General features: G+C 38.7%; 1 protein-coding gene across 2 annotated transcripts in view; it reads right to left on the bottom strand.

Annotated features, from left to right (window-relative positions):
* Positions 1–26808, bottom strand: part of DNAJC3 (DnaJ heat shock protein family (Hsp40) member C3) — an 86771-nt gene that overhangs the window by 52362 nt on the left and 7601 nt on the right. The window contains exons 1-4 of one of the 2 annotated variants that reach the window (XM_033435122.2): positions 16045–16183; positions 15016–15126; positions 5672–5796; positions 3452–3526 (exon numbers count right to left, since the gene is read on the bottom strand). In XM_033435122.2, coding sequence (XP_033291013.1) covers positions 3452–3526; positions 5672–5796; positions 15016–15126; positions 16045–16090 — 357 coding nt within the window. In that variant the 5' untranslated portion in view covers positions 16091–16183. Of the gene's footprint in view, positions 1–3451; positions 3527–5671; positions 5797–15015; positions 15127–16044; positions 16184–26808 lie in introns of those variants that run through there. The other variant, XM_004273652.4, reaches the window with a different exon arrangement.

Consider the following 26808-nt stretch of genomic DNA (forward strand, 5'->3'; position numbering starts at 1 on the left):
CAAAGATAAAATATAGTCATAATATAAAATTTATCTTTTCAAACCATTTTATGGTACCAAACAATAAAGATTGGACCATGTCATCTCTTCAATTTCTATGCTTCACAATGAGGAAAATGAGGTCCTCAGAAGGTAAGAACTTCCCAAGGTCACTTTACAGTTCTCCTCCAAGAGGTAACGGATATTATCAGTTTCTTGCATATCTTTCCAAAGGCTTTTATCAATATACAAGCAAATACACATGTTTTCTCACTCTTTCTAATGCAAATATCAACAAATGTTCTACACCATGCAGAACATATACACACGTTTCAGACCTGTGCCTACATTCCATAGGAATAGCCTGCAAACGATGCATACTGTGAAAAATTAATAAACAGATCCTCAAAGCCAAGGAAGAAGAGCCTAAGGCTTCAGGAGCCAGTTTATTTTTCTTTCATCATTTGTGTGCCTCAGTTAATCTTAAAATCTTATTTTGCAGAGAAACAATTTTAGGCTTCTGATAACATTAGGAAGCCTCCACATACCAACTGAAATAGGCATTCCTTTCATTTCTGGATTTCAAAAGTTCTCCATAATGGCCACTGGTATTCTAAACAGTCTTTGGTCAGGTTGGTCCATTTTGTTAGAAATGCACATGAGGAAGGACCATAGTTTTTAAACATGGGGGGGACCCTCAAAATATTTGTTTATTGGGATCCCATTTCTCAGAGATTTTTTTCCTAGAGTAAAGGAACAATTTTCAAACAGCTTAAGCAGTTTACAGCTCAAACAGCTCAATTCAGACAGCTTGCAAGCTAATACCAGCCAATTCTAAGGAGATAGCTTGGTGTAGCTTGGTGTTGGAAGAGCCAGACCAAAGGCTTTTTCCATCCAGTTTCCAGAGAACAGCCCCTATTCCAAAGCAATGGGCCGATCGCTAAACTGGTTCAGGAGAAACAGCCCCTGTCTCCGAAGGAATGCGCGGAAGGCTAGCCAGCTTCAATAAAACAGTCTGATCTGAAAATCAGACCAAAATGCCAAATAAGTACTCTCTTACAGAGCAAGGCCTTAACCGGTAAGACGAAACCTTAAAACAGATCCCAAATAAAGCCTGGAGAGCTTCAAATGCAAAGAGGGCATGAGCTGGGATCAATGAGAAAGATGTACCTTCAAATTCCAGGGTCAGTGAGAAAAGCAGTGAGCAACAATGAGCTCATTTATGGATAATGCACCTGTTTGCTTGCCAGCTCTGGAGCCACTGCGAGTCTTCTCTGATCCCAAAATGTTGACCTAAAACAAATAGATTGCCAAATATTTCTCCAGCAAAGTTGTATTTATTCGGGATCAGCAAAGAACTGCAGTTTGGGGTCTGCGACCATGGCAAGCTATGTGCAACTCCCCAGACAGCAAGGGAAGGAGAGCACTTTTATAGAGGGGAAAAGAAAGTTGGGAGGGCTGTAGTAAACAGAGTCCGTGGCTTTTCATTCACTGAGTCCTTGCCAGGAAAGGAGAGGAAATAACCCAAACGTCTATCAACTGATGAACAGATGAATAAAATGCATCACACACATACCATGCAATACTCAGCAATTAAAAGAAATAGCTAAGTGATATATAATGCAACAGTCTGCGTGAATCTCCAGGGAATTATGCTGAATAAGAAAATTCCAAAAGGTTACATAACATTTGAGACCACATATGTAACATTTTTCAAACGTCAAAATTTAAGAAACAAGTAACAAATTAGTGGTTGCCAGGAGTTATGAATGAGGGGCTGAAGCAGTATGGGAGGGGAGTGGGTGTGGTTATAAAAGGGCAACAGAAGGGATCCTTGTGGCAAGAGGACTGTTCAGTATCTTGACTGTGGTGATGGATACAGGAAAAAGTGTATAGAATTAAATACATATAGAGAAATGAATATTAGTAAGACTGAGGAATCTGAATAGACTGGTAGATTATATCAATGTCAATATCCTGGCTGTAATGCCATAATATAGTTTTAAAAGATGTTATCATTGGGAGAAACTGGGTAGTGAGTAAAGGGTACACAGGACCTCTATGTATTATTAATTACAATTACATGGGCATCTACAATTATCTCAATAAAGATTTCAAGTAAAAGGAAAATATCATTCAATACAGATGCACATTCTCATGGAAGAATCCTATAACAATAATAGCAAGGGTGGTTTTAAGAACACACTAGCAGAAGCACGACTCTCAGAGGACAATCAAAAGTGTAAAGTTTCATGAAAGTCCCCTTCTTATTTCCGAGAGGTTTTAATATTGATGACAGAAAAGACATTAACTCAAGACATATCCACACTTTTCCAAAAGGATATATTCAATACCCAGTAAGGACTAATTTGTGATAAAGCTTTATTCTAAATTGTGGTATTTCTAAAAGGCTACTCTAGCCTTTGTAACTGGAAAAGAATTCTAAGTAATAGATTTAAGTATTTGTTTAAAAGAAGGAAATACATTCTTATGTTTTATCACTCATCCATTTAACAAATTGCTGGGTACAAAGGACCGGGGCTAGGGAAAGGTCACTCCAGCACTTTACCTCCCCATCACCTGTCCTTCAGCCTCCTCTCTAACACGTTCCCACGTAGCAAGGTAGATTAGATAAACAGAAAATGACATCGAACTTTATTAAGACCATGAGATAGTTTCTGATTCAATACAGTTAACTTCTAATGTATTCTGGATTTGTCTGCACCTGTCTGAATATTATGACAAAGGTTATGAAAACATTAAAAATTTTAGTTTTATTTTCATAGTGGTTATCATCACGGTAACTAAGCATTTTGATAAACTACAAAAATGCAAATAATGAACAATGGGAGATACATATATATATATATATACACATAGACATACCCTTTTCTAGACCACTCCAGAATCAAATCCATGTGGAACAAAAAAGCAGGTCTTAAAACAAGTCCCATGAGGGCATAAAGACATTAGCTAGCTGTCTCTCTTCAAATCCTTTTTCAGGATATAACCCCTTCAATTACCTGTAATCTGTAACACTTCCCCCAACAAACCCAAAACACTATACTTTTTAAAGTAGTCATGTGGGTGATTGCAAAATTTCCTTTTAAGATCTGTTTCATTATTCCTTTCAAATCAAATAAAGGGTTTCCCAAGTCACTCAGGCAACTTTTAGAATAGCTCAGCTGACATCTTTAGATTCTCATGGAGGACAAGGCAGAACATGAGCTATATAAACTGAGTTAGGATTACTTATCTATTCCATACACTTTACCTTCCATCTGTTAAAATGATTCTTTGATGCCAGCCACTAAATATTAATTCAGGAACTATGGATCTTACACACATAAATCAAATGATTTTCCCTTTCAGGTATAAAATGATTATTAAATGTCTTAATATAAAAAAATAAGTTCAGTATGTTCACTCAAAATATCTTCACAGAGCCATAAACAAATTGAACTTAACTTACCACTTTTTTAAAATCATCTTCTGCTTCATCAAGTTTTCCTTGTTTGAGTAACAAGTGACCTCTCTGTAATCTTGCCTAGAAAAACAAAAAAAAGTATACTGAGTACTATGAATTTCTAAATTTTCTTTAAACACAAAGAATAAAACTAAATAAGCTAATGAAATATTAAATTTTCCTATGCCCATTTGACTTCACACTCTGAGAATAATTCCTGGAACCAATGAATGTGTATAAATTTTGTTAAAGTATGCTTCCTTTAAATATACATTTTACTATATCAAAAAAGAAAACATGTGTCCTCACAAAATCTTGGACATAAATGTTCATAGCAATAGCCAAATAGTAGAAACAAACCAAATTCCCATCAACTAATAAATCAATAAGCAAATGTGATATGTCCATACAATGGAATATCATTCAGCCATAAAAAGGAATGAACCACTGACACATACTACAATATGGATGAAACTTGAAAACATTATGCTAAGTGAAAGAAGTCAGACACAAAAGGCGACGTATTGTATGATTTCGTTTATATGAAATATCCAAGTCAGACAAATCCATAAAGACAGAAGGTGCCAGGGGCTAGGACAGAAATGGGAGGTGACTCCTAACGGGTACAGGGTTTCTTTGGGTGGGGGGTGATAAAAACGCTCTGGAACTAGATAATGACGATGTTTGCAGAACCTTGTGAATATAATAAAAACTGCTGAATTGCACACTTTAAAAAAGGGCGAGGGGACTTCCCCGGTGGCGCAGTGGACAAGACTCCACGCTCCCAATGCAGGGGGCCCAGGTTCGAACCCTGGTCGGGGAACTAGATCCCATATGCATGCCGCAACTAAGAGTTAACATGCCGCAACTAAAGAGCATGCCTGCCGCAACCAAGGAGCCCACCTGCCGCAACTAAGGAACCCACATGCCCCAACTAAGGAGCCCACGTGCCCCAACTAAGGAGCTGGTGAGCCGCAACTAAGACCTGATGCAACCAAATAAATAAATATTAAAAAATGGTCACATTCTTTTAAAAAAAAGGGTGAATTTGATGAAATGTGAGTTATATCTCACTTAAAAAGTACTTTAAGCCAGCATGATAACTTTTTACCACTACTTTACCAATCAAAGCACTGGAAATAGTTTTTTTTTTAATTAACTCTTAATGCACATATTTATTCCACTATAACCAGAATAACAATGCCTCTTCCTTTTAACATCCATCAATCATCTCTGATATTCCTCTTCTAATGCACATAATCCCATCTCTTCCAAGAATACCAACTCTCTGATGATCAATGTCTACCATAAGACAGAAACCACACCAATATTCTACTAAAACTTATATATTTTTACAGTACTTAAAAATTTCCCTAATCCTCTGTAAAATGCATCAACACACATAAAAAGCAAGATTAAAGCCACTTCAACTAGCTAATAAGTACTATAATACTAGGAAAATGAGGTACTTAACCTCTGTGGAAGGTTATGCTTAGCTGGGTAAAGTAATAAAGAAAAATCTGACACTTGTGAATTCCATCTTAAAATAATAGTAATATTTCAAACCAAATGTTCACCCATATCTAATCAATCATCTCGAATACTTTCTGGATTATGGCAGGACATAAACAATAAGTGAATTACCAAATTAATTTTGAAACAATATAATTGGGTCCTATGATTTTAAGCTATTACAGTGACCTGCCAATTGTCAAGATATCCTGTTAGACCGTAAATTCCTCCACTTCTGAAGCTTGAGTGTTGGTTCAGGGCAGGACTCTTGTCTCATTCAGCACTGTATTCTCATCACAAACCACTGCTTAATTAAGCTACACCCTCTTCTTTATTCTTCCCACTTCACCCTTAATTGAAACTGTCATCAGCCACCTGACAGCCTCTTAGTTCAACAGTCTCTTAATCAGCTCATTTCTCAGCCTCACATCTTGCCCTACACTCCATCCTCCACACAGATATCCTTCTAAACCACAAGGCTAACATCACTAACAACATTCTAAAAATCACCTAATGTACCCACTCCACTGTGCCTCCTTCACACAGGCCTTTGATTCCAGGGACTGAGTTTCTCTTGTTGCCCGGTCCACTACATCAGAGTGGCTTTCTACATTCTCCAGCTATGCCTAGCATGCCAGTCTTCACCTTAAGAAACAAATCACCTCTTCCGAGTTTCCTTAAATTTTCCTTTAAAGAAAATTTAGATGAACTTACTGCAGTGAAATCCATCTTCAATTCAATCACTTTAGTTAAATCAGGAAGTGCTGCTTTTGACTTGCCCATAGCTAAGAAGACAGTAGCTCTCCGATAATAAGCAATATAGTTATCAGGGTCACCATCTGAAAATTAAAATAACAAATATTAACTCTCAGTACTTTATTCAAAAAACCAAGTCATCTGAACAGTATTAGAGTTTGCAATTCTACTAGCAAAGGCATTAAGAAAAGAATTTCTTCATCAATACTGGGTCATTTTGCCTAGCAAGATCACTGCAAATAAATCCAGAACAGGGGCTCAGCAAACTGGTAGCCTCTGAGCCCAAAACAACCCACAGACTTCAAGTTAATATTTTTTACATTTTTAAAGAGTTGTCAAAAAAATAGAAAAATATGCAAGACACTATGTGGCTGCAAAGCCTAAAACATTTATTATCTGGTCCCTTAGGGGAAAAGTTTGCCTACCTTTGGTCTAGAATATTAACTATATTCAACTCTTAACTTTTGTAAGTATCCAATTCTGTTTGTCTTTGTTGAAATTTTCTTAAGTGAAATTCTGATTGAGAATATGGACTTTGCACTTACTCACAGGATTTTAGAAAATTACAGACTTCCATTTAAACTGATATACTGAATGTGCAACTGCTCTCTCCCAAACTCCAACTAAAATGGCAGTGAAGAAATAAAGGTACAGACCATGGGACAAAGGAGAATGGAAGAGAGTGAGACCAGAGAGTAAGGCTAGAGTCGTTAACAATATCTGAAGGAAGGAAAGCAGACAGATGAGTTAGGTGCTTGAACTAACTCTACTCTGCTCAGCACCTACAAAATGGGGGAAGGAGTAAATTCAATGAGAAGTAAACCTCATGCTGCCAAACAATCCTTCTAAAAAGCAATATATATATATATATATATATATATACCTTTTGTTTTCTTAAAAATTATCTTGACCAAATCCAGTCATGTACCTTAAAAAAATAAATATTTATGCACACAGATATTCATTACCATAAGATTTACAACTAAAATTCCCTAAAAGTTCTATCCCTGAAGGTCTTATCATTTGTAAAATATTATAGTATGGGAACCTATATGGCAGGATAGTATATAATCACTCAAAATTATGATTTTAAGGAGTTGTTAACGGCATTGAAAACTACCTGAAGTACTGCTGGGGGGAGATAAGGCAGGAAGAGAAAATAGGCTATAAAACCATATATGAAAGAAGATACACAAATGGCCAATAAGCACATGAAAAGATGCTCAACATCACTAATCATTAGGAAAATGCAAATCAAAACCACACTGAGATACCACTTCACACCCATTAGGATAAGAAAGGGGAGAAAAAGAAGACAGAAAGGGAGAAGGAAAGGAAAGAAAGAAAAGGAAAAGAAAGGGAAAGAAGAAGGAGAAAGGGAGAATGGGAGAAAGGAAGGAAGGAAGGAAGGAAGGAAGGGAGGGAGGGAGGGAGGGAGGATTAGTAAGAGTGTGGAGAACTTGGAGCCCGTGTGCACTGCTGGAGGGAATGTGCACTGGTGTGGCTGCTGTGAAACACAATACGGAGGCTCCTTACACACTGAACACAGAATCACCCTATGAACCACCAATTCTACTTCTGAGTACACATACCCAAAAGAAATGAAAGCTGACTGCCAAGACATGGAAGCAACCTAAGTGTCCATCAGCAGATTAATGGATAAAGAAGATGTCGTGTATATATATACAATGGGATATTAGCCATAAAAATGAAGGAAATTTTGCCATTTATAGCAACATGGATGGACTTGCAGGGCATTATGCTAAGTGAAATAAGTCAGACGGAAAACGACAAACACTGTACGATCTCACTTATATGTGGGATCTAAAAAATGCAACAGACTAGTGAATGTAACAAAAAAAAGAAGCAGACGCACAGATATAGAGAACAAGCTAGTGGTTACCAGTGGGGGGGGGGGGGAAGGGGAGGGGCAATATAGGGGTAGGGGATTAAGAGGCACAAAATATTAGGTATAAGTTACAAGGATATATTGTACAATATGAGGAATATAGCCAATATTTTATAACTATAAATGAAGTATAACCTTTAAAAAAAAAAGAACTGAAAGCTGATATTTGTACACCCATATTCACAGTGACATTATTCACAATAGCCCAAAGGTGGAAACAACCTAAATGTCCACCGGTGGATGAGTAGATAAATAAAATGTGGTCTACACATACAATGGAATATATTCAGCCTTAAAAAAGGGATGGAATTCTGATAAATGCTACATTACAGAGGAACCCTGAAGACATCATCCTAAGTGAAATAAGCCAGACACAAAAAGACAAATATTGTACAATTCTACTTCTATGAGGTACCTAGAGTAGTCAAATTTATAGAGACAGAAATTAGAATGGTGGTTGCCAAGGAAGGACCGAGAAGAGACGGGGATCAGAAATGGGGAACAATTGTTTAATGGGTATAGAGCTTCAGTCGGGGATGATGAAAAAGTTCTGGAGATGGATGGTGGTAATAGTTGCACAACGATGTGAATGCACTTAATGCCATTGAACTACATGCTTAAAAATGGTTAAAATGGTAAATTTTGTTATGTATATTTTACTACAATAAAAAAAGCAAAAGAATGAGGCAGTCAGGGGAAAAACAGGACTATTTTTGAAAAAATAAGAGAATTGGGCATTTTAACAATATAAGACTTCTTTTCCTTAAATCTAAAATAAAAAACAAAAAATCCATATATGTTCCCAGCTAAGCATCACTGAACTTTCTTCCCTGATCAATTTCCCTTGGAAGGTAAGGAAAAAAGAGCAAAGTCAGTAGCCTTTGCTAATGACTTTGTGGGAAATACAGGTTATTTCCCACAAAAATTGTAATTAGCTTGAAGAATGAGTAAGAAACAGAGGAACTATAGAGCATACCAGCCAGATATATAATATTTCTGGTTCAGTTCATATTTGATTTAGAATGTGCAATAAATGTAAAATATATGGCACTTGGTCAGCACAACTGGCCATAAGAATGATCTGACATCTAAGAATTAGTGAAACTTACAGTGACTGTGTCTGAAAGCAGAAGGAAATTCACTTCAGGTCAACAGTAGTTACGTGGGCAGAGACTGGATTTTCTTCTTTATATAGTTCATATACATATTCCAAAATGTTTCACAATGAACATGGATTACTTTTATATTCATTAATTTTAAAAAAGTTACCCATTCCTAGGCATGTATCCGGAGAAAAACATGGTTCAAAAGGATACATGCACCCCAATGTTCACTGCAGTGCTGTTTACAATAGCCAAGACGTGTCCATCGACAGATGAATAGATAAAGAAGATGTGGTACATATATACAATGGTATATTTCTCAGCCATTAAAAAGGATGAAATAATGCCATTTGCAGCAAGATGGATGGACCTAGAGATTATCATACTAAGTGGAGTTAAGTCAGAGAGAGAAAGACAAATACATGATATTGCTTATACGAAGAATCTAAAAAAAAAAAAAAAAAAGAATACAAATGAACTTATTTATGAAACAGAAAGAGACTCATAGTCTTAGAGAACAAACTTATGGTTACCAGGGGGGAGGAGGGGGAGGGATAGATTGGGATTGACATGTACACACTGCTATATTTAAAGCAGATAACCAACAAGGACCTACTGTATAGCACAGGGAATTCTGCTCAGTATTCTGTAATAACCTAAACGGGAAAAGAATTTGAAAACGAATAGATACATGTATATTTATAACTGAATCACCCTGCTATACACCTTAAACTAACACAACATTGTTAATCAATTATACTCCAATATAAAATAAAAATTTTTTAAAAGAAAAAAACAAGTTAAGTTCTCCATGACTTATTTACACTAATCGAAGAATAAGAAATACTAGAAACGACATGATTTAAGGCCTAGAGTTTACACCACACATCTTCATATGTCCAAAACCTACTCCATCTCTGAGGCACAGCTCAAATGACTTTTTTGATTACACATGTGAAAATAAACCTTCCATTACTTCGGTTTCCATAACACTCTATAATATATATCTCCCACAGCACCTAACACTTATCACTACCTCCTGATATCAATTATTTATATGCTTACCTCACTCTAGAAAAAAATACATTCCTTGAGTGAATTCATTTTTCGTGTCTCTATAGCACCTTGTAATCAAATGAAAGGAAATGGAAACAAATTCCTGATAACTCCAACAAGGGACAGTCCCACATCCACTCAACACTGAGACCTGCCAGGAATAAGCCAGGGACCCAGAGAAGTCAGCACAGACATGGCTCTCAAAGAGACGTGCCTCACCAGGACACTCAGATCATCTCCCCCACGAAATGAGCAATGGCATTTTCAAAAACAGGTGTTGCTAATTTTGAATACAGTATGACCCTCTTTCAAGAAAAGAAGAATGCTTATTGCTGGCTTCGGGCATTTTATCAAGAAGGCACCTTCAGCAAAAATTGCAATGGACTTTTATTTGGAAAAAACCTGACCATTTCAGTCTATGTAGAAAAACCTCCAAAGATTAAGTATGACAAAGCTTTTTATTAAGTATTTGATTATACATACATAACAAATGTCTATATAAAGTATTTCTGGGGCACTCATTTTCACTTATTTTGCTATTCAGTTTTTAGGTATTTTTAAGATATGAAATGGGATTGGAACCCCAATTTATAACACTGAACCTATAAAACTAAGGAATCAGATGTCAATGGTTCAACCTATGAATCAAGAATCAATGTGCTTAGTGGTATAAGGTCACTTGAATGGCAAATATCAAAATAGCCTTCCCTGGCTCTTCATCTTAAAATACCATCAGTTCCCAGAACTAGTGTCCATTCCTAAATCATTATGCAGGAAGTAGCAACTGAACAAGAACTGGTTTAAGAAACTCATGCTTAGTTTCTCACAATACAAGATTTGATAACCTTGAAAATAATCACTTTTCCTATTATCCATCCAAATATGATACAGTTCATTATTTAAATTATATGCAAGCCTACATCTGCAAACACTAGACTTCATTTGAAAACATGTCAAATTGTTATACTAGTTTATTCAAAATTTGAGTATGAGAAATGAATTTAAGGTGTAATCCTAAAACTATCAAACAATTCAAATGTGAGAAAATTAGCCCTAATAAAGAAAATACAACTACTATCTGGAGAAAAACATCAGAAAGCCAATTACGAATGATTCTGTAAATGGTGGCAGCGGGGTGAACACCACCCTTGCAAAGGTACAGAAAACTTTTCATTCTTTCTCCCAGCGAACCCAACTCTTCCCCTTCATTCATTCAAACTTTTACTGAGCACCACCAGAGACTAAAATAATAATAGTAATAACAATAATAAGATAGTACTTATCCTTAAGAAGTTCACAATCTTCTGAACTGGAATGTGACCTTTGAAGGTCACTAGAATACACTGTGTCCTTTTGTGTAAATGTGAATAGTAATGTCCATCCCCATTTCACAAGTAAAGTTAAAATGCAATGAGAAAGCACCACAATATGTTTAAGTACCAAATTAATGAAGCCATGGATTTTTTTTTTTGACTTAGCCAGATTATGTTAAGTGTGATACCGGTTATCTTACCAAGCAATTGGAGAAACCTATCATTTCATTCATGCCCACCATTTAATCCACCACTTCAGACATTCATTCATGCCAGATACACCTAAGACACTCTGTAAGGTCTACCAAAGAAATGTTTCAAACCCTAGGACTCTATCCCCATAAGACCATGCTGTAGAAATGAGAGGCAGGGCATCCTCACACCTGCACTGTGGTTTTCTCCGATGATAAAATCTCTAAACAAAACCTGTGTCTGACTACGTCATAATAGTGAAATAGATGCAACTGTTTCAGGAGACTATTTAGAAAGTGATACCAACACTCTTCATTAAATCACAGTTTCCAACAGATCAAGAGTATTTAAGTTCCAAATCTTAAAATTCTTGCCAAAAAATATTTATACACCAGATGCAAAGAAATTTCAAAGCAAATAACCAATAGATCTGTACTACAATTATTTGTGTTGCTATTGAGTTTTAATACATAAACCTTTTATTGTGTAAAAATGTAATTATCAAACATACCATGCCTAAGTAATATTCAAAATGTAACCAAGTAATTTTTCAAAAATGAAAATGGGAAAGGGGTGTCACAGCCATAAATCATGTCAGCTATAACATTATAATAAAAAATGAGTCATTGATATGCTCAATGCCACTAGCCAAATTCTATTACAAACTCTAACATCAATTTCTAATCACAGGAAAAGTTAAAGAGATAAAGTACATTACAAAATTCAGAAGTTGGGAAGTATAAACATTTAATGAATTTTTATAGTCAGTTTAAAGCAATGTACTAAAATATGGGTGACATTTTACCACAAAAATTTATTGTACATTTTACAGTAGCGCAGCTCTTTGATCTACTGCAGTAACTAGAGTAACTGCATAACTTATTAGTCTAGAAGTCAGGAGACCTGGACTAATTCACTGTTAGCAAGAGGCTTTCACTAACTCACTGGGTTACCTGAAGCAGTAAACATGGCCATACTAAACTGGATGTTTGGTAAATGAGACAATTGAAATAGAAGATCTACAGTTCTTTTCTGATAAACAAACATCTCATAAGAGACTCAATAGGCCATGACACCACATCACCCTATCACTACCTACTGTATACTCCCATCAACTACAATTTAAACTCTATTTTCTATGGTTAGTTATTTTACATAAACTAAAATGATGACTATCTCAAACTACACAGGTCTTCCTCAAATTATGGTAAGTGTACCATTTGAGAACCACTGTTACTTGCCAAATTACGATGAACAAAATGACACTGCTATTTGAATTCTGAAGGCCCTAGCAGTGTCTCACTTTTTCCCTTTACTGAATTTCACAAATAAATTACCACGTTTTAGCTTTACTAATTTACATCTTTCAGTGTAGATAATAATATATTATTGGTTATTTTTGGGGAAGAGCCATCTCCAGAATTCTTGTATGGCAGTGAAGCTAACAAAAACAGGCAGTCATTTTAAACGACGTTAACAATATGCCACAGCCCTTAACGTTCTTACTAATCTGTGAGATTAAAGAAAGCAAATAATAGGGCTTCCCTGGTGGCGCAGTGGTTGAGAGTCCGCCTGCCGATGCAGGGGACGCGGGTTCGTGCCCCGGTCTGGGAGGATCCCACATGCCGCGGAGCGGCTAGGCCCGTGAGCCGTGGCCGCTGAGCCTGCGCGTCCGGAGCCTGTGCTCCGCAACGGGAGAGGCCACAACAGTGAGAGACCAGCGTACCACAAAAGAAGAAAGCAAATATTAAAGTATAAAATAAGTAGAAGGTATATGTTTCTGCAAATATTCTCATGGTAGCAAGGAAGAATCAGTTTTTTTTTTTTTTAAGACATGCTTTATCTAAGACAATAACTGAAAAAATGTTAATTACCGTGCTGCAGCACTGAAGACAACTCAAATCACCAGAGAAAGTGTGGACTTAGGAATGACCCCGTCACACAGTATACGGTCTCTAGCGAAAAGTAACTACTGGCAAATTGTGCCAATTAACTACAACTTTCCAAGGTGAGCTAGTCACTGAAATGGAAAAACCTTCCCCTTAGAAGCTCCACATAGTTAAGAAAACCCTATTAACATAGTAAATTTGCTTTTAGAAAAGTCTTAATTTTCGAAGATACAGTATTTCTACATACCTTACACGTGTAACTGTCCCCTATTTTCAAAGAAATCTTTATATACATTTCTCTCATCTAATCTTCACAGAAAGTCCTTTTTTCGGTGGCAGAGTGAAACTGCTGGGAATGTGCAGGTAGGTCACTTCTTTAAGCCTACACTTTCTTACGTAACTTGACCAATGTCACAGAATTATCAAGTGGCAAAGCCAAGATTAAAATCTAGGTTTCCTATTATTCCAGAGAGCTAGTAACGTCAGTAATAAAAATCTAAGTTCAAGAAAAAGCATGAAGAAAAATATCACCAAACCAAAACCTAACTACTTTTTGCTTATATAGTAAGTTACAACAATAGGATAATTCTTCTGGTGAGCAGAACTATATCTTATTAAAAATACACTACTCATTACTCTGCAGGTTGACTTGTCACTCTTAACCATCCCAAATAAAGGTAAGTATATATAAGTAAATAAAAAAGGAATGAGGAGGGCTTCCCTGGTGGCACAGTGGTTGAGAGTCCGCATGCCGATGCAGGGGACACGGGTTCATGCCCCAGTCCGGGAGGATCCCACATGCCGCGGAGCGGCTGGGCCCGTGAGCCATGGCCGCTGAGCCTGCGCGTCCGGAGCCTGTGCTCCGCAAGGGGAAAGGCCACAGCAGTAAGAGGCCTGCGCACCGCAAAAAACAAAAAAAAAGGAATGAGGAATATCGATATCAAAAATTTTAGCAAAAAACTTTATGTAGTGACTCATAAGAAAATCCTCTAAGACCTCATTCACAACCTGTTTACTCTGGTCACCTCGTTTCTCACAGTCCCAACAGATTACACACTGCAAAGATAGTTGATGCTACAGACAGACACAAGTGAGCAATAAGAAAAGCAACAGCCTAAGGGGTAGAGAGAGTCTGACCAACAATGAACAGGAGATGAACTGCAGGATCCCCCAAGGGCCTCAAGTTAACTATTATACTGATGATCTCAAATCATCAAGAAAATTAAAACTGTATTCAGTGAAATCTGCTTAAGGAGGCAGAAAAATATATAGTCGGCCCTCTGTACCCACAGGTTCCACAACCACAGACAGAAAATATTCGGGAAAAAATTCGCTGCGCAACTATTCACATAGCATTTGCATTACATTTACAACTGTTTACATAGTATTTGCACTACATTATGTATTATAAGTAATCTAGAGATGATTTAAAGTATACAGGAGAATGTGTGTAGGTTACATGCAAATACTACACTATTCTATATAAGGGACTCAAGTAGCCACAGGTTTAAGCATCCAAGGGGGCCCTGGAACCAATCCTGTGAGGATATCTAGGGATGACTATAATACATTGAGAAAAGTGTTATGTCAAAATTATCTTGAATTTTTCTTAGTACTTAATAGTTGTTAAGTCTCAACTACGTGGAAAAATCTTCTTATGTTAGATACGTATGTATTCAAATATTGTGCTTTTATTAATCTATTTCACCCAGAACCCTGTATTTTAAAATATTTTATTTAAACAATAAATAATATTTATTTTAAATGTTATCCAAAAAAAGGGTTATAAATTAGAATTCACTAAGATGGCCACTGAGTGTTTTGGTTCTGAGATACAAACCTACTGCAGCATGAAACTGAGATAAGGCATCAGCTAGCTGTCCAGCTGCAAGAAGTTTCTTGCCCAATTCAAGATGTTTCTCAACATCTGCATTTACTCCACATTCAGCACCTAAAAACAAATAAAAATAATAATAAATTAACTTTCCACGAACCAAGACTTAATTCTAAAGAATAAAATGTTTAAAAAATAGCTGTCGGCCTCCTTCATTTACTTAGATGAGAAAAGTCACAGGAGCTGAAAAGCGACCTAGAGAAAAGTAACAATAAAGTACAAACAGTGCTTCATTTTATAGAGTAGAAGCCACCCAAAAATATACCCATATCGACCTAGTTAGTCAAAAGAATGTACCCAGTCTACAAAATGCAAGGAAAACTGCCTAACACGGTACTACCAAAAATATTTATAATTTGTTGTTCAACAACAAAATTAGAATTGCTTTGTTAAACTAGAATCTCACTTCAACGAATACTAGAGTCCACTACAATAATCAAGAACTTACTGAGCATCTACAGGGCACCAGGCACTGTTCTAGATACTTGGGATAAGTGAGCAAAACAAAAACCTCTATCACTCATGGCACCTGACATTATAGTAGCAGGAGACAGACATAAGAAAGGACTGAATTACAAAGTAAGGTAGGTAAAAAGTAGAGCTGCATGAGGGGGGTCAGGAGTGGCGGGGCTTTCAGTATTAAATAAGGTGGTCAAGGGCCTCATTGAGAAGTTGACATCTGAGCAAAGACCTACTTGAAGAAAGTGAGGACTCACCAGGCAGATATCTACTAGGATAAGAGCTTGCCAAGAAGAAGGGCCAGCTAGTGCAAGGGCCCTGGGTCAGGAGCATGCCAGGTATGTCGTGGAAACAGCAGGGAGGTCAGGATGGCTACCACAGAGCCAACAAGGGAGAAAACAAATAAGATGAGGTCAGAGTAGTAGAGGGTCCGACTAGGTACAGCTTTGGCTTCACTCTTAGCAAAATCGGGAGCTGGCGAGGAATCGTGAGGTAGAATAATACGATCCGACTGACCAGGCCAATTTTCAACCAACGTGCTGCCTCTCGGCTCTGAATTCATCCTTCAGCTCTTGACTGTAATGATGGGCCGGAGCGTGTAAGCATTCTTCTGTACACTGAGCACAGTGTTAGGCTTTGTCAGGAAAGGGTGCTGAAGGGGCACTGCAGGAAGGACACCTCCTGGTCCCCACTGCTGCCTTTACTTTCTTCTGGCTCCTGCTGCATGGCGTGCAGCGGGGAGGACATCCAGTGGTGCCCTGGCCTAGCCGTACACCCAGGGATCCAGTCCCTCAGCCACCTTGGAGCCTTGGTCACACACCCCCTCCCAAGCAGGATGCCATGTACTCCAGGCTTCACACCCACAGCAGCACCCCAACTCCCCCCCACACCCCAGCCCACCAGCTGGGGCTCACCTACACCTGAGAAGGTGGTTTCTCGCTTCCCCAGCTACTGTGGACCAGCTCTATCCCCGACAATTCAGCGCACTTTCCTACCAGCAACCTTAGCCTGCAACTATACTGTCTCCGATGAAGTCTGAACCCCAGCCTTGAGGAGAGGGTCCCCCTCCAAGTTGGCCCTTCCTCGGGGAGTGTCTCTCAGTCCTAGACTATCCTGCAGAGTTCTCTCTACATCATTATGGTCACCCTCCTATCATAATAATTCTTTATATTAAACTTCCCCCTTTAAAATCACCTGTGGTTTCTGTCTCCTGCAGGGACCCAGACTTTTATACACAAATGGTACTAGAAGTGGTTCTAAGAGACAGAGCCACAAACATGGGATTTAAGGATTGGTTTGGTCATGCCCTTGAGCTTGAGTGCAGGGCTGAGTCCCCTGTCAATGAGAAACAAGAGGTTAGTAATCTGTAGCAGGTAGTAGAATCAATTAATGAAGATATCGTTTGTGGTTGACAGAAAATGAGTACTAACTGAGGCACATGCCTTGGAAACCGAAGTGGCTGCTGCACTTGACCATCATGGCAGTAATGATGAATATGACTGCGACGTGGGGTGGGTTCCTCTGAGCACACTAGAGCACTTACAGAGAGAAAATGACAAGCTCGGGGCTAACTCCTAGCTCCACTCAGTCTGAGAGATTCCATGGCAGCCTTGAAACCATCTCTCTCTCTCTTTTCTTATTTTTTTTGTAGCCACAGAGCTGATTTAGCTGAAAATCAGTCACAAAATTTAATTTTGAGGGCTGTTGAATTAAAACAATAGTTGAATTCAGAGTCTCGCCAAGTTTCTCCTGTGAAATTCAGGACATGTATTAGTAAAGAATGGGATCCTCAAACTTCGAATGGAGACATCTGGTTGTACCTGGATGAAACTGACCAACTTAAACCTCCCAGCCCTTCTGAGCCTCCTTTACCAGTAGACACAGCTTGCCTTCCACTATCAGAGAAACCTAGCCTTCCACTGCTTACAATTCCTAGGACAACTACTTAGGGAAGATGCCATGAAAGGGGATGCTCACTCAGACCCACCCTAACCATTCCAGATGTCACTAGCAGGTATATACACTATGACCTAAGGAAAATAGTTTACACACCGAAAGAACTGCAAGACTTTGCTGATAAACTAGCAGAAACCCATGGAACACGTGTGGGAATGGATTCTAAAGGTGTTAGAACAAGAAGAGTGGAATATAACACTGTATCTGGTATCATTAACTGATGTGTGCCCACTTACTAGAGCAGAGCTCAGCAAACTGTTTTTGTAAATAAAATTTTACTGGAACACAGTCACGCCCCTTCATTACACACTGCCTAAGGCTGCTTTCATGCTACAATGGCAAAGTTGAGTAGTTTTGACAAAAGCCATAGAGCCCACAAAACCTAGGGATGACTATAATACACTGAGAAAAGTGTTCTGTCAAAATTATCTTGAATTTTTCCTGGTACTTACAGTTGTAACTTAAGTTACATGGAAAATTCTCTTATGTTGGATACACACGCATTTGACTGTTATGCATTTATTTTATTAACCTACTTCACCCAGAATCCTATATATATTTTTAAATATTTTACTTAAACAGTAAATAATATTTATTTTAAATGTTATCCAAAAAAAAGAACTATAAATTAGAATTCACTAAGACGGCCACTGAGTGTTTTGGCTCCAAGATACAAACCCAATAATGCAGCACGAAACTGAGATAAAGCATCAGCTAGCCGTCCAGCTGCAAGTGGTTGCTTATCAAGGAAAAATGGCCTTTGCTGCTATACAGGAGAGGCAAAGAGGGCTACATCTGGAACCCAGCGGATTCTCTAGGGTGTTAGTACTTCCATGCCCAATACTAAAGGTTAATTAAAAACTACAGCAACCAAAAACAGAACAGTTAAGCACTCAGACCCTTCAGGAACAAAGGTCTGGGTTACGCCATCAGGTAAAGAAGCCAGAGTAGCTGAGGTTCCTGCCGAAGGCATGAGAAGTATGGAACAGGAAGTTGACAAAGGATGCCATATATATCAACTTTGACCTCATGACTAATTACAGACTCAGGACTGTAGTAGCTTTGCACATTTTCTCTTTGCTTATTTATACACATGTTTATTTGTATATACGGTCAATCCTCACAATTCACAGATTCTGTATCTCAGAATTTGCCACTCCCGAAAATTCATTTGTGACCCCCTCCAATTCATCTGTAATCCCCAAATTAATATTCAGGGTGCCTTGGCAGTCATTTGAGGACATGTGAATGTGCAGAATGGTGGCACACTTGAGTCACTCAAAGTGCACGTTCCGAGCTGAAGTCAAACAAGGTGATGCTTTTTTTCCTGTGTGAGCTCTCATGTTATAAGCAAGTGTCCTTTCTACAGTGTATTTAGTGTCATTTTTTTATTCTTGTGGGGGTTTTTTTTTTTTGTCATTTCACTGTTTAAAATGGCCCCCAAGCATAGTGCTGCCTAGTGTTACTAAGGGCAAGAGACTGTACTGTGTCTTTCAAAGAAAATATGTTTGGGGAATTCCCCAGCGGTCCAGTGGTTAGGACTCCGCGCTTCCATTGCAGGGGGCATGGGTTCGCCCCCTGGTCGGGGAACTAAGATCCTGCAAGCCACGCAGAGCGGGCAAAAAACTAAAAAAAAATTTTTTAATTAAATAAAAGAAAATAAGTTTGTGAGATAAGCTTCATTCAGACATGAATGATAATGCTGCTGGCCATGAGTTCAATGTTAGTCAATCAATAATATATATTAAATAAGATATTTTTAAACAGAAACACACACAAAACAAAGTTATGTTTTGATCTGCTAACAAACATGTAGTGACCTGAGGCCTTGCAGGATCCTAACCCTGAATTTCCTCCCAGGTACAATGGTTCAGTATTTGTTAATTCAACGTTCGTAAAGACATATGGAATATAACTGCCATGAATAAGGAGAATAAACTGTACTAACCACATTTTCTCTAATTCCCATTTTTATTTTACAATATGCTGTTGGAATTAACTTTACAATTTCGTTTTTATATAACTGAATACTGAACAGGACAGTGATGGACTCAGAGTAGTAATTAGTAATAGCCAGTAACAGACACAGTGACTGTTGGAAATGTATCTTCTCAACCAGGGTACAGGTGAGGACTTCTTCGCTTATAAGAAGAGCTGTACCTTGTTAGGTAGGAAAGAGTATTTTTGTTCTGAAGTTCAAACGTGTGTAGAAGGCGCATATGGACACGAAGCAGCCAAAGCACTTCTCTTTTACAGGGAACACGATGTTACGTGTTTCAGTGTGTAAAGGGACATTGCAGGAAAAAAAAATCCGAAGTCACCCCTCAGGAAGGCGGGGGGACGCACAGGCAGGAGCTGGAGGGGCCCTCCGGGGCGCTGAGCGCTCGAGCCCTGGTGGAGGCCAGGGTTACACAGGCACACGCGGTTATCAAAGCCCAGCAGATTTATGCTTGGACAAAGTGGACATTTTATTGTATATAAATTTTAATCCCCCCCAAAACTACTGATGATATGCATGTTAAAGTATTTAGGGACCTGTGTATTGATGTTATTTTGAAAAACATTTTTTAAAAAAGGATTAATGAATGGATGGATAGAGACATGCCCAGATGGATATGTGTTAAAAACAAGCATACTGGACTTCCCTGGCGGTCCGGTGGTTAAGACTCTCCGCGCTCCCAATGCAGGGGGCACAGGTTCGATCCCTGGTCGGGGAACTAAGATCCCGCATGCTGCGCGACGCAGCCAAAAGAAAACAAAAACCAAGTATACTAATTACATTAATGATAGAGCTTAGGTGATGGGTATAGGACTGGACAGTATAAAACTGTTTCAACTTTGCAAAATGTTTAGTAACAAAATGTTGGGAAAACATACACTACAGTAAGTGTTTGGATGGGAGGAATACACACAGGGTGCTGTGAGGGCACAAATGAAGGCGCCTAACACCTATAGTTAAAATTAAATTTAAAATTCAACTACTCAGTCTCACTAGTCACAGTGTAAATGCTGGATAGCTAGCAGCTAGTGTGTGGGACAGCAAGGATGATACAGAACATTTGCCACCATCACAGAAAGTTCTACGGGACAGTGCTGGGGGTGAGGTGGGGGGTGCGGTCTCCCCGAGGTCCCCCCTGAAACCTGACGGACAAATGGGGAGGATGGACCTGTGGGAATAGGCTGAAGAGAGAAACCAGCACTCCAAACACAAAGAACATCATACTTAGAAGCTCAGAGCTCAAGATTAATGAGGCTTTCAGAGAACTCCAAGTCCAGGATTTCAGCCAGCTCTCCTCTCCATCATGACTTCATTGCTCTGAGTGGGTCACTTTCACTGCTAGAGGATTCCAGTAAACAGCCAGAAGGGACGAGGGAAACCAATAAACTCTCTGTTACAATAACCCAGGCGACATGACGCTGACCTGACCATGGAGTAGTAGCAATGGAAACAGAGAAGAATACACTGCTTAGAAAAATAAGAGAAAGAAAAAGACGACTACCTGTGACTTATGTCAACTGTCTGGATGCAGAGGTCAAGTGAAGAAAGAGCAGGAGTCCAGGAAGACACCCAGAGCGACTATTTGAGCAACTGCCTGCTATTTCAGTCATCAAAAGCTAGTGAATTCCTGATTTCATCGAATAGAGCAAAAAGCCACATGAAATGCACTTTACCTTACTATTTACCCTACTAAACAAAGCAGCTTGCTTTTCCTATTCCTGGTCTGCAGTTTCTGTATAGTGTTTTATTACCTTGGCTGCCTGTTGGAGCCCTCTGTACAACGGAGGAAGGGAAAAAGGGAGAGGGGGAAGGAGGAAACTTTAACTTGGTGGTCTCAAAAATCTGGAGCCCTAAAACTATAATTTAGAGATAAAATGCACCCCTTTGTTCACAGCAGCACTATTCACAACAGCCAAGACATGGAAACAATCTACTGAATGTCCATCAAAAGATGAATGGATAAAGATGTGGTACAGATATACAATGGAATACTACTCTGCCATAAAAATGAATGAGATAATGCCATTTGCAGCAACATGGATGGACCTAGAGACTATCATACTAAGTGAAGTCAGTCAGAAAAAGACAAATACCATATGATATCACTTATATATGGAATCTAAAATATGACACAAATGAACTTATCTACAAAGCAGAAACAGTCACAGACACAGAAAACAGACTTGTGGTTGCCAATGGGGAAAAGGGGGTGGGGAAGGAATGGATTGGGAGTTTGGGATTAGCAGATGCAAACTATTATACATAGAATGGATAAATAAAAAGGTCCTACTGTATAGCATAGGGAACTATATTCAATATCCTGTGATAAACCCTAAAAGAATATGAAAAAGAATGTATGTGTGTGTATATATATATATGTATAACTGAATTACTGTGCTGTACAGCAGAAATTAACACATTTTAAGTCAACTGTACTTCAATAAAATTAATTTAAAACAAAAAACTCAGGGTCCTGCACAGCCCTATTTGTTTAGGGCAACAATGTGAAAATATCTAACCTATTTAAGAGCGTGTGGGTAAAATTTGGAGAATCAGTTGGGGGATTTCAGTGGGCTGGGAAAGTACTGTTATTTTTCCCACTTAAAATGAAGATATAGGCTCCTGCCCTGTGAAAATTCACTATGCAATATAGATTTAGAAACTGATTATATTCAGAATGTGAGGGTCACCTGTTTCCACCTATTCCATACCATATCCAAAAATATAACCTACTTTTCATAACGAAGATTATGGAAATTAATGTTTCACTTAACAAATGTTACTGAAATCTATATGTAAGGCTGTGGCCATAACAGTAATGAATAAGGCAGCCTCTCCCAAAACAGCACCGAGGAGAACCCAGCAGCCTTTAGCTTTATGAGGACCCCCTAGATGGCAGGTAATCATGGACTCTGGAGAGAGAGGCTACTTTCCAGCATTACATTGGAGTCTCTGCCACATACTGAAGTATTTACAGAATACATAATGTGAAGAACGGGACTGACGTCAAAATCATCTTGGAGAGGAGGATGAAAATATAGATGAAATAGGAGCGACCTGGTGTTGGTAATTTTTGAAGCTGGGTGACAGACGGTACACAGTGGTAAATGATACTATTTTCTCTACTTTGGTATATTTTTAAGATTTTTCCAAAAACAAATTTTTTTTTAATTTAAATCCTTTCAGTGAGGAAACACTGGCTGATAAAAACTACCCCTTACATTAAAAAATATTTTTTTTGAAGAAAGCAGTCCATGGGGACTAGAGTAAGACAGTCACCTAAGCACATGAGCCCACCTCCCAACATGCTCAAATTCTAGAAATGACAGAATTCACTTAAAAAGATAAATGCATAACCTTGCTGGAAAAAAAAAATTTTTAAAGAAGAAGAGGGCCACCTAAAATACAGAAATTTGGGGAAAATTCTCAAAACATAAAAAGGACAGGATTAGATTGGTGGGCAAAATCATATCCAAAGACCCTCTCAGGGGAAATGTACCATGGAGGTGGCTGCAGTTCTCTGAGGGATCCAAACTCTGATACAAGGAAAAGGAAGGGGCCCTGGGGATTTCTCAGCCTCCAGACAGGCAATCGGCCTTCTCCCACAATCAGAATTCAAAGATTAGCAATGAGCAATTCTGAAAAACAAAGCTAGTCATAAAATCAATCCATAAGAAAGTAACACCAAATAAGAAAATTAAGGAACCAAACTTAGTGGAGCAAAAAAAAAAAAAAAAAATTCTAAAAATGAATACAATTGACATTCTTACAGATCCACAGGATGCCACACACATTAAAAAACAGACCAAAGGTCTATGCACTGACTAATCTAGCAGTAGGAATGCAGTAGAGAAAAAGCTGGATAAACAAGATCATTTCTGCCACAGGCAAGGAAGAGGAGGACTTAATATAGTCAAGTAAGTCCTCCCTGAGAAGATGTTTGAGTTAAAGCATAAAAGGCGGGAGAGCAGTCCTGAATGACAAGAAGCCTCCAGCATGCCAGAATATGACCAGGCAAGGAGCAGAAAATAAGCACAAAGCCAAGCTCAACTCTAAGGAATCAAAAGGAGGCTCCCAGCATGTTAAGAAGGATAGAGGATTCAGGCAATATAGATCACACTGGGCCTTGCAGGCTATGGTAAGAAATCTGGGTTTTATTCTAAGAGCAAAGGGAAGTCATTAGATAGCTTTTTAGCAAGGAACTGACTATCTGATTTACATTTTTAAAAGATCACTTTGCCTGCGGTGTGGAAAACAAGATTAGAGGCGGGAAAGAATGGAAAGGACTGTGGTGGTGTGAACCAAGGATAGCAAGTTTCATTACAGTAAATATACTCAGATTTCATTTATGCTTTAAAAAGAAGATAATGGTATGTATTTCTGTACTGTTTAATTTTTTCTAGTAAGAATGTATTCATGCGCTTAAAAAGAAAGTAAACTGAGGAATGTGTTTTGTTAACAATGTACTGATTAAATAATCACTTGCAATTGAAAACTTGTAGAGAGTATTTGTTAAAACTAGAGACATATTTTATAATTAAGCAGGCTAATAAGTCAGGAAAGAAGAGCAAAATAACCCTGCCTTAAACGTTTTCGTTAAACTGTAGTTCAAAGATATAGCATTATCATCAGACACTGCGGGGAATATAGATGATACAGGCTCTAAAATTTTAAAGTCCTTATCTTTCATAAATACTAAAATATTTATGAATGAAATGATGTCATGTGAAATGTTCCAAAATAATCCACAGGTATAGATGAAATAAGATTGCTCATGGGTTGAAAATTGTTAAAGCTGGGAGATTAGTACTTGGGGATTCATGATACCATTCCCCACCTTTGTAAATGTAGAACGTTTCACAGAATAAGGTTTTACTTTAAATCTTTTTAAGAGATAGAGGTGGGGAAATTAAAACAATTAAAGATAGTTCATTTTGATCTTCTAAAGGTAAATTCTAATATAAACTCTACACCCATAAACATTTACAGTTCCTAGTGTAAAACATAAAGGATTGTGCATCACTTATGCAGAAACGTGTGCAGAAACCATGTTAAAATGATACTAGAGAATGAACTAGGGATGGAAATAAGAATGGTGAAAATGCTGTGTGTGGGCTATGGAAGGATCCAGCCTGTTACAGTAAGAACAATTAATTACTAGGGCAAGTTGATGGGTTTATCTATGTGTTCTCAACATGTTGGGGGAAAGGACGTAGTCTTCAAATTAGCAAGAAGATTTCAAACATCTCCCATTTATATTTTCTCAAAAGGGAAGATCAGATCAATGTACTGAATAGAAGATTCCAGATTGCTTGAGGAGGTAAGAAATCTGGATACGAGATAAACCATTAGTCACAGTACTTTCCTTATCCAGTCATGAAAATGTCTAACAGGAAAGATGTAACACAGAAAGAAATTAAGAACCTACTATATAGTGGATACTTTCAGTATATTTATTTCACTTAATTTTCACAACAAACGTAGAAAGTAAACATCTTTCATACTTTTATAACTGAGGAATCTGAGGCTCAAAGAAGTTACCCAAACTGCCTGAAGACTCACAGTAACTGTCACAATAAGATTCAATTCCAAAGCCTAGCTTTCTTTGCAGCACAGCTCAGGAAACTTTTCCCCATATAAACCAGGCTAAGCTTTCTTTCCACAGCTACTAAGCCTTGTATGCTTCACTCACCGAACCCATCATTTAATGTAACATTTTAGCCACAATCCTTTCCAACCTCACAAGCGGAGCCTGAAGTCTAGTGGGAACCAAGAACATATTTGTGAAGTTCCCTGAAGTACTTTGTCCAGATGCCCCCAGCCAGACATTCTTCACGGAGAGCCACAGCGGGGTCCTGCTTCAACAGGGCTTGACAGAGCTTGGGTCAAACCGTCGCTGCAACGCCTCCCCACAGCACCCTGGAGGCCCCTCCTCAGCCACCTGCCACCATGACCGAGGCCCCCTCGCGGGTGTGCCGGAGCGACCACCAGGACTCGGAGGCCCCCATCAACCACCAGACTGGAGCTCTACGCCTCCTCCGTCTACCTGGCCGTGTCTTGCTGCTTTGACCCCGATGGTGGGGCTGTGAAGGACACTGCTTAATATTTTCTTCAGCAGTGTCATGAGGAGAGAGAATACGCTGAGAAACTGATGAAGCTGCAGAACCAATAGGTGGCTGAATCCCAAACTCTTCAGGATACCAAGAAACTAAACCATGACGACTGAGCAAGCTGGCTGAATGCAACAGAACATGTGTTACACTTGGAAAACAGTGTGAATCAGTCCCTACTGGAACGGCACAAACTGTTCACTGACAAATGATACCCACCTGTGTGATTTCACTGAGACTCACTACCTGAATGAGCAGATGAAATCCGAAGAACTGGGTGACCATAACACCAGCTTGCACAAACGGGGGCCCACGAATCTGGCATGGCAAAGTATCTCTCTTACAAGCACACACTGGGAGACAGGGACACTGAGAGCTGAGCCTCAGGCTGGCTTCCCATGGCCACAGGGTCACTTTCCTGGTCACCAAGGCAGTGCATGCAAGTTGGGGTCACCTTTACCTCTTCTATAAGTTGCACCAAAACATCCATCTACATTCTTTCATTTGTACTATTCCTTCAAATAAAGTAATGTGGTATCCCTCCAAAAAGTTATGTATACTGTCACCCCAAAGGTTGAGCTCCTCTCCAAACTAACTTTCTCTTGCCTTCTATGATTAAAAGAGGTATCCAGCATTTCTCTGTGCCTTTTAAATAAAACTCAGATCTTTATTATGTTACAATTTTACCCAATATAATTTCTATTTAATAATGTGATAAGTAAATACCACTTCCTCTACAAAAATTTCAATCATCCAGGGAGAATTACTATTCCTCCAGTGCATCTTGGTCACTTTTCCATAACAGAACTTGCCATAGTGTACATGGCGGTTGTGTAGGCCGCCTTCTCCCCGAAAGAGATGGTGTGCCTCCTAACCGGGATCTTCTCTCACCTTCCTCCAAATCCAGCCCCCATGCTACTGCAAGAGCAATCCTCCCAAGATGCACTCCTAGTAACAATTCTGCAGTATTTTCAGGTCGCTGGCTAGATTCAACCTCAGTCCCTTCAGATCTAAAGGCAAACAAGACCCTTCTTGATCAGGTCCCTTGATGTGGGTCCAGCCTTATCACCCCTCACTCCTTCAACTCTTAATTTATACTCCAATAACATAATGAACTGGCCGAACTTTCCTGAACATACTAGTTCTTATGCTGCATCCCTTTAAGCTTGCTATGCCATGAAAAGGCCTCCCCCACTTGCCCACCTGGAAAACTCC

Source organism: Orcinus orca, chromosome 18 (genome assembly GCF_937001465.1).
Source record: "Orcinus orca chromosome 18, mOrcOrc1.1, whole genome shotgun sequence".
Taxonomy (NCBI): Eukaryota; Metazoa; Chordata; class Mammalia; order Artiodactyla; family Delphinidae; genus Orcinus; species Orcinus orca.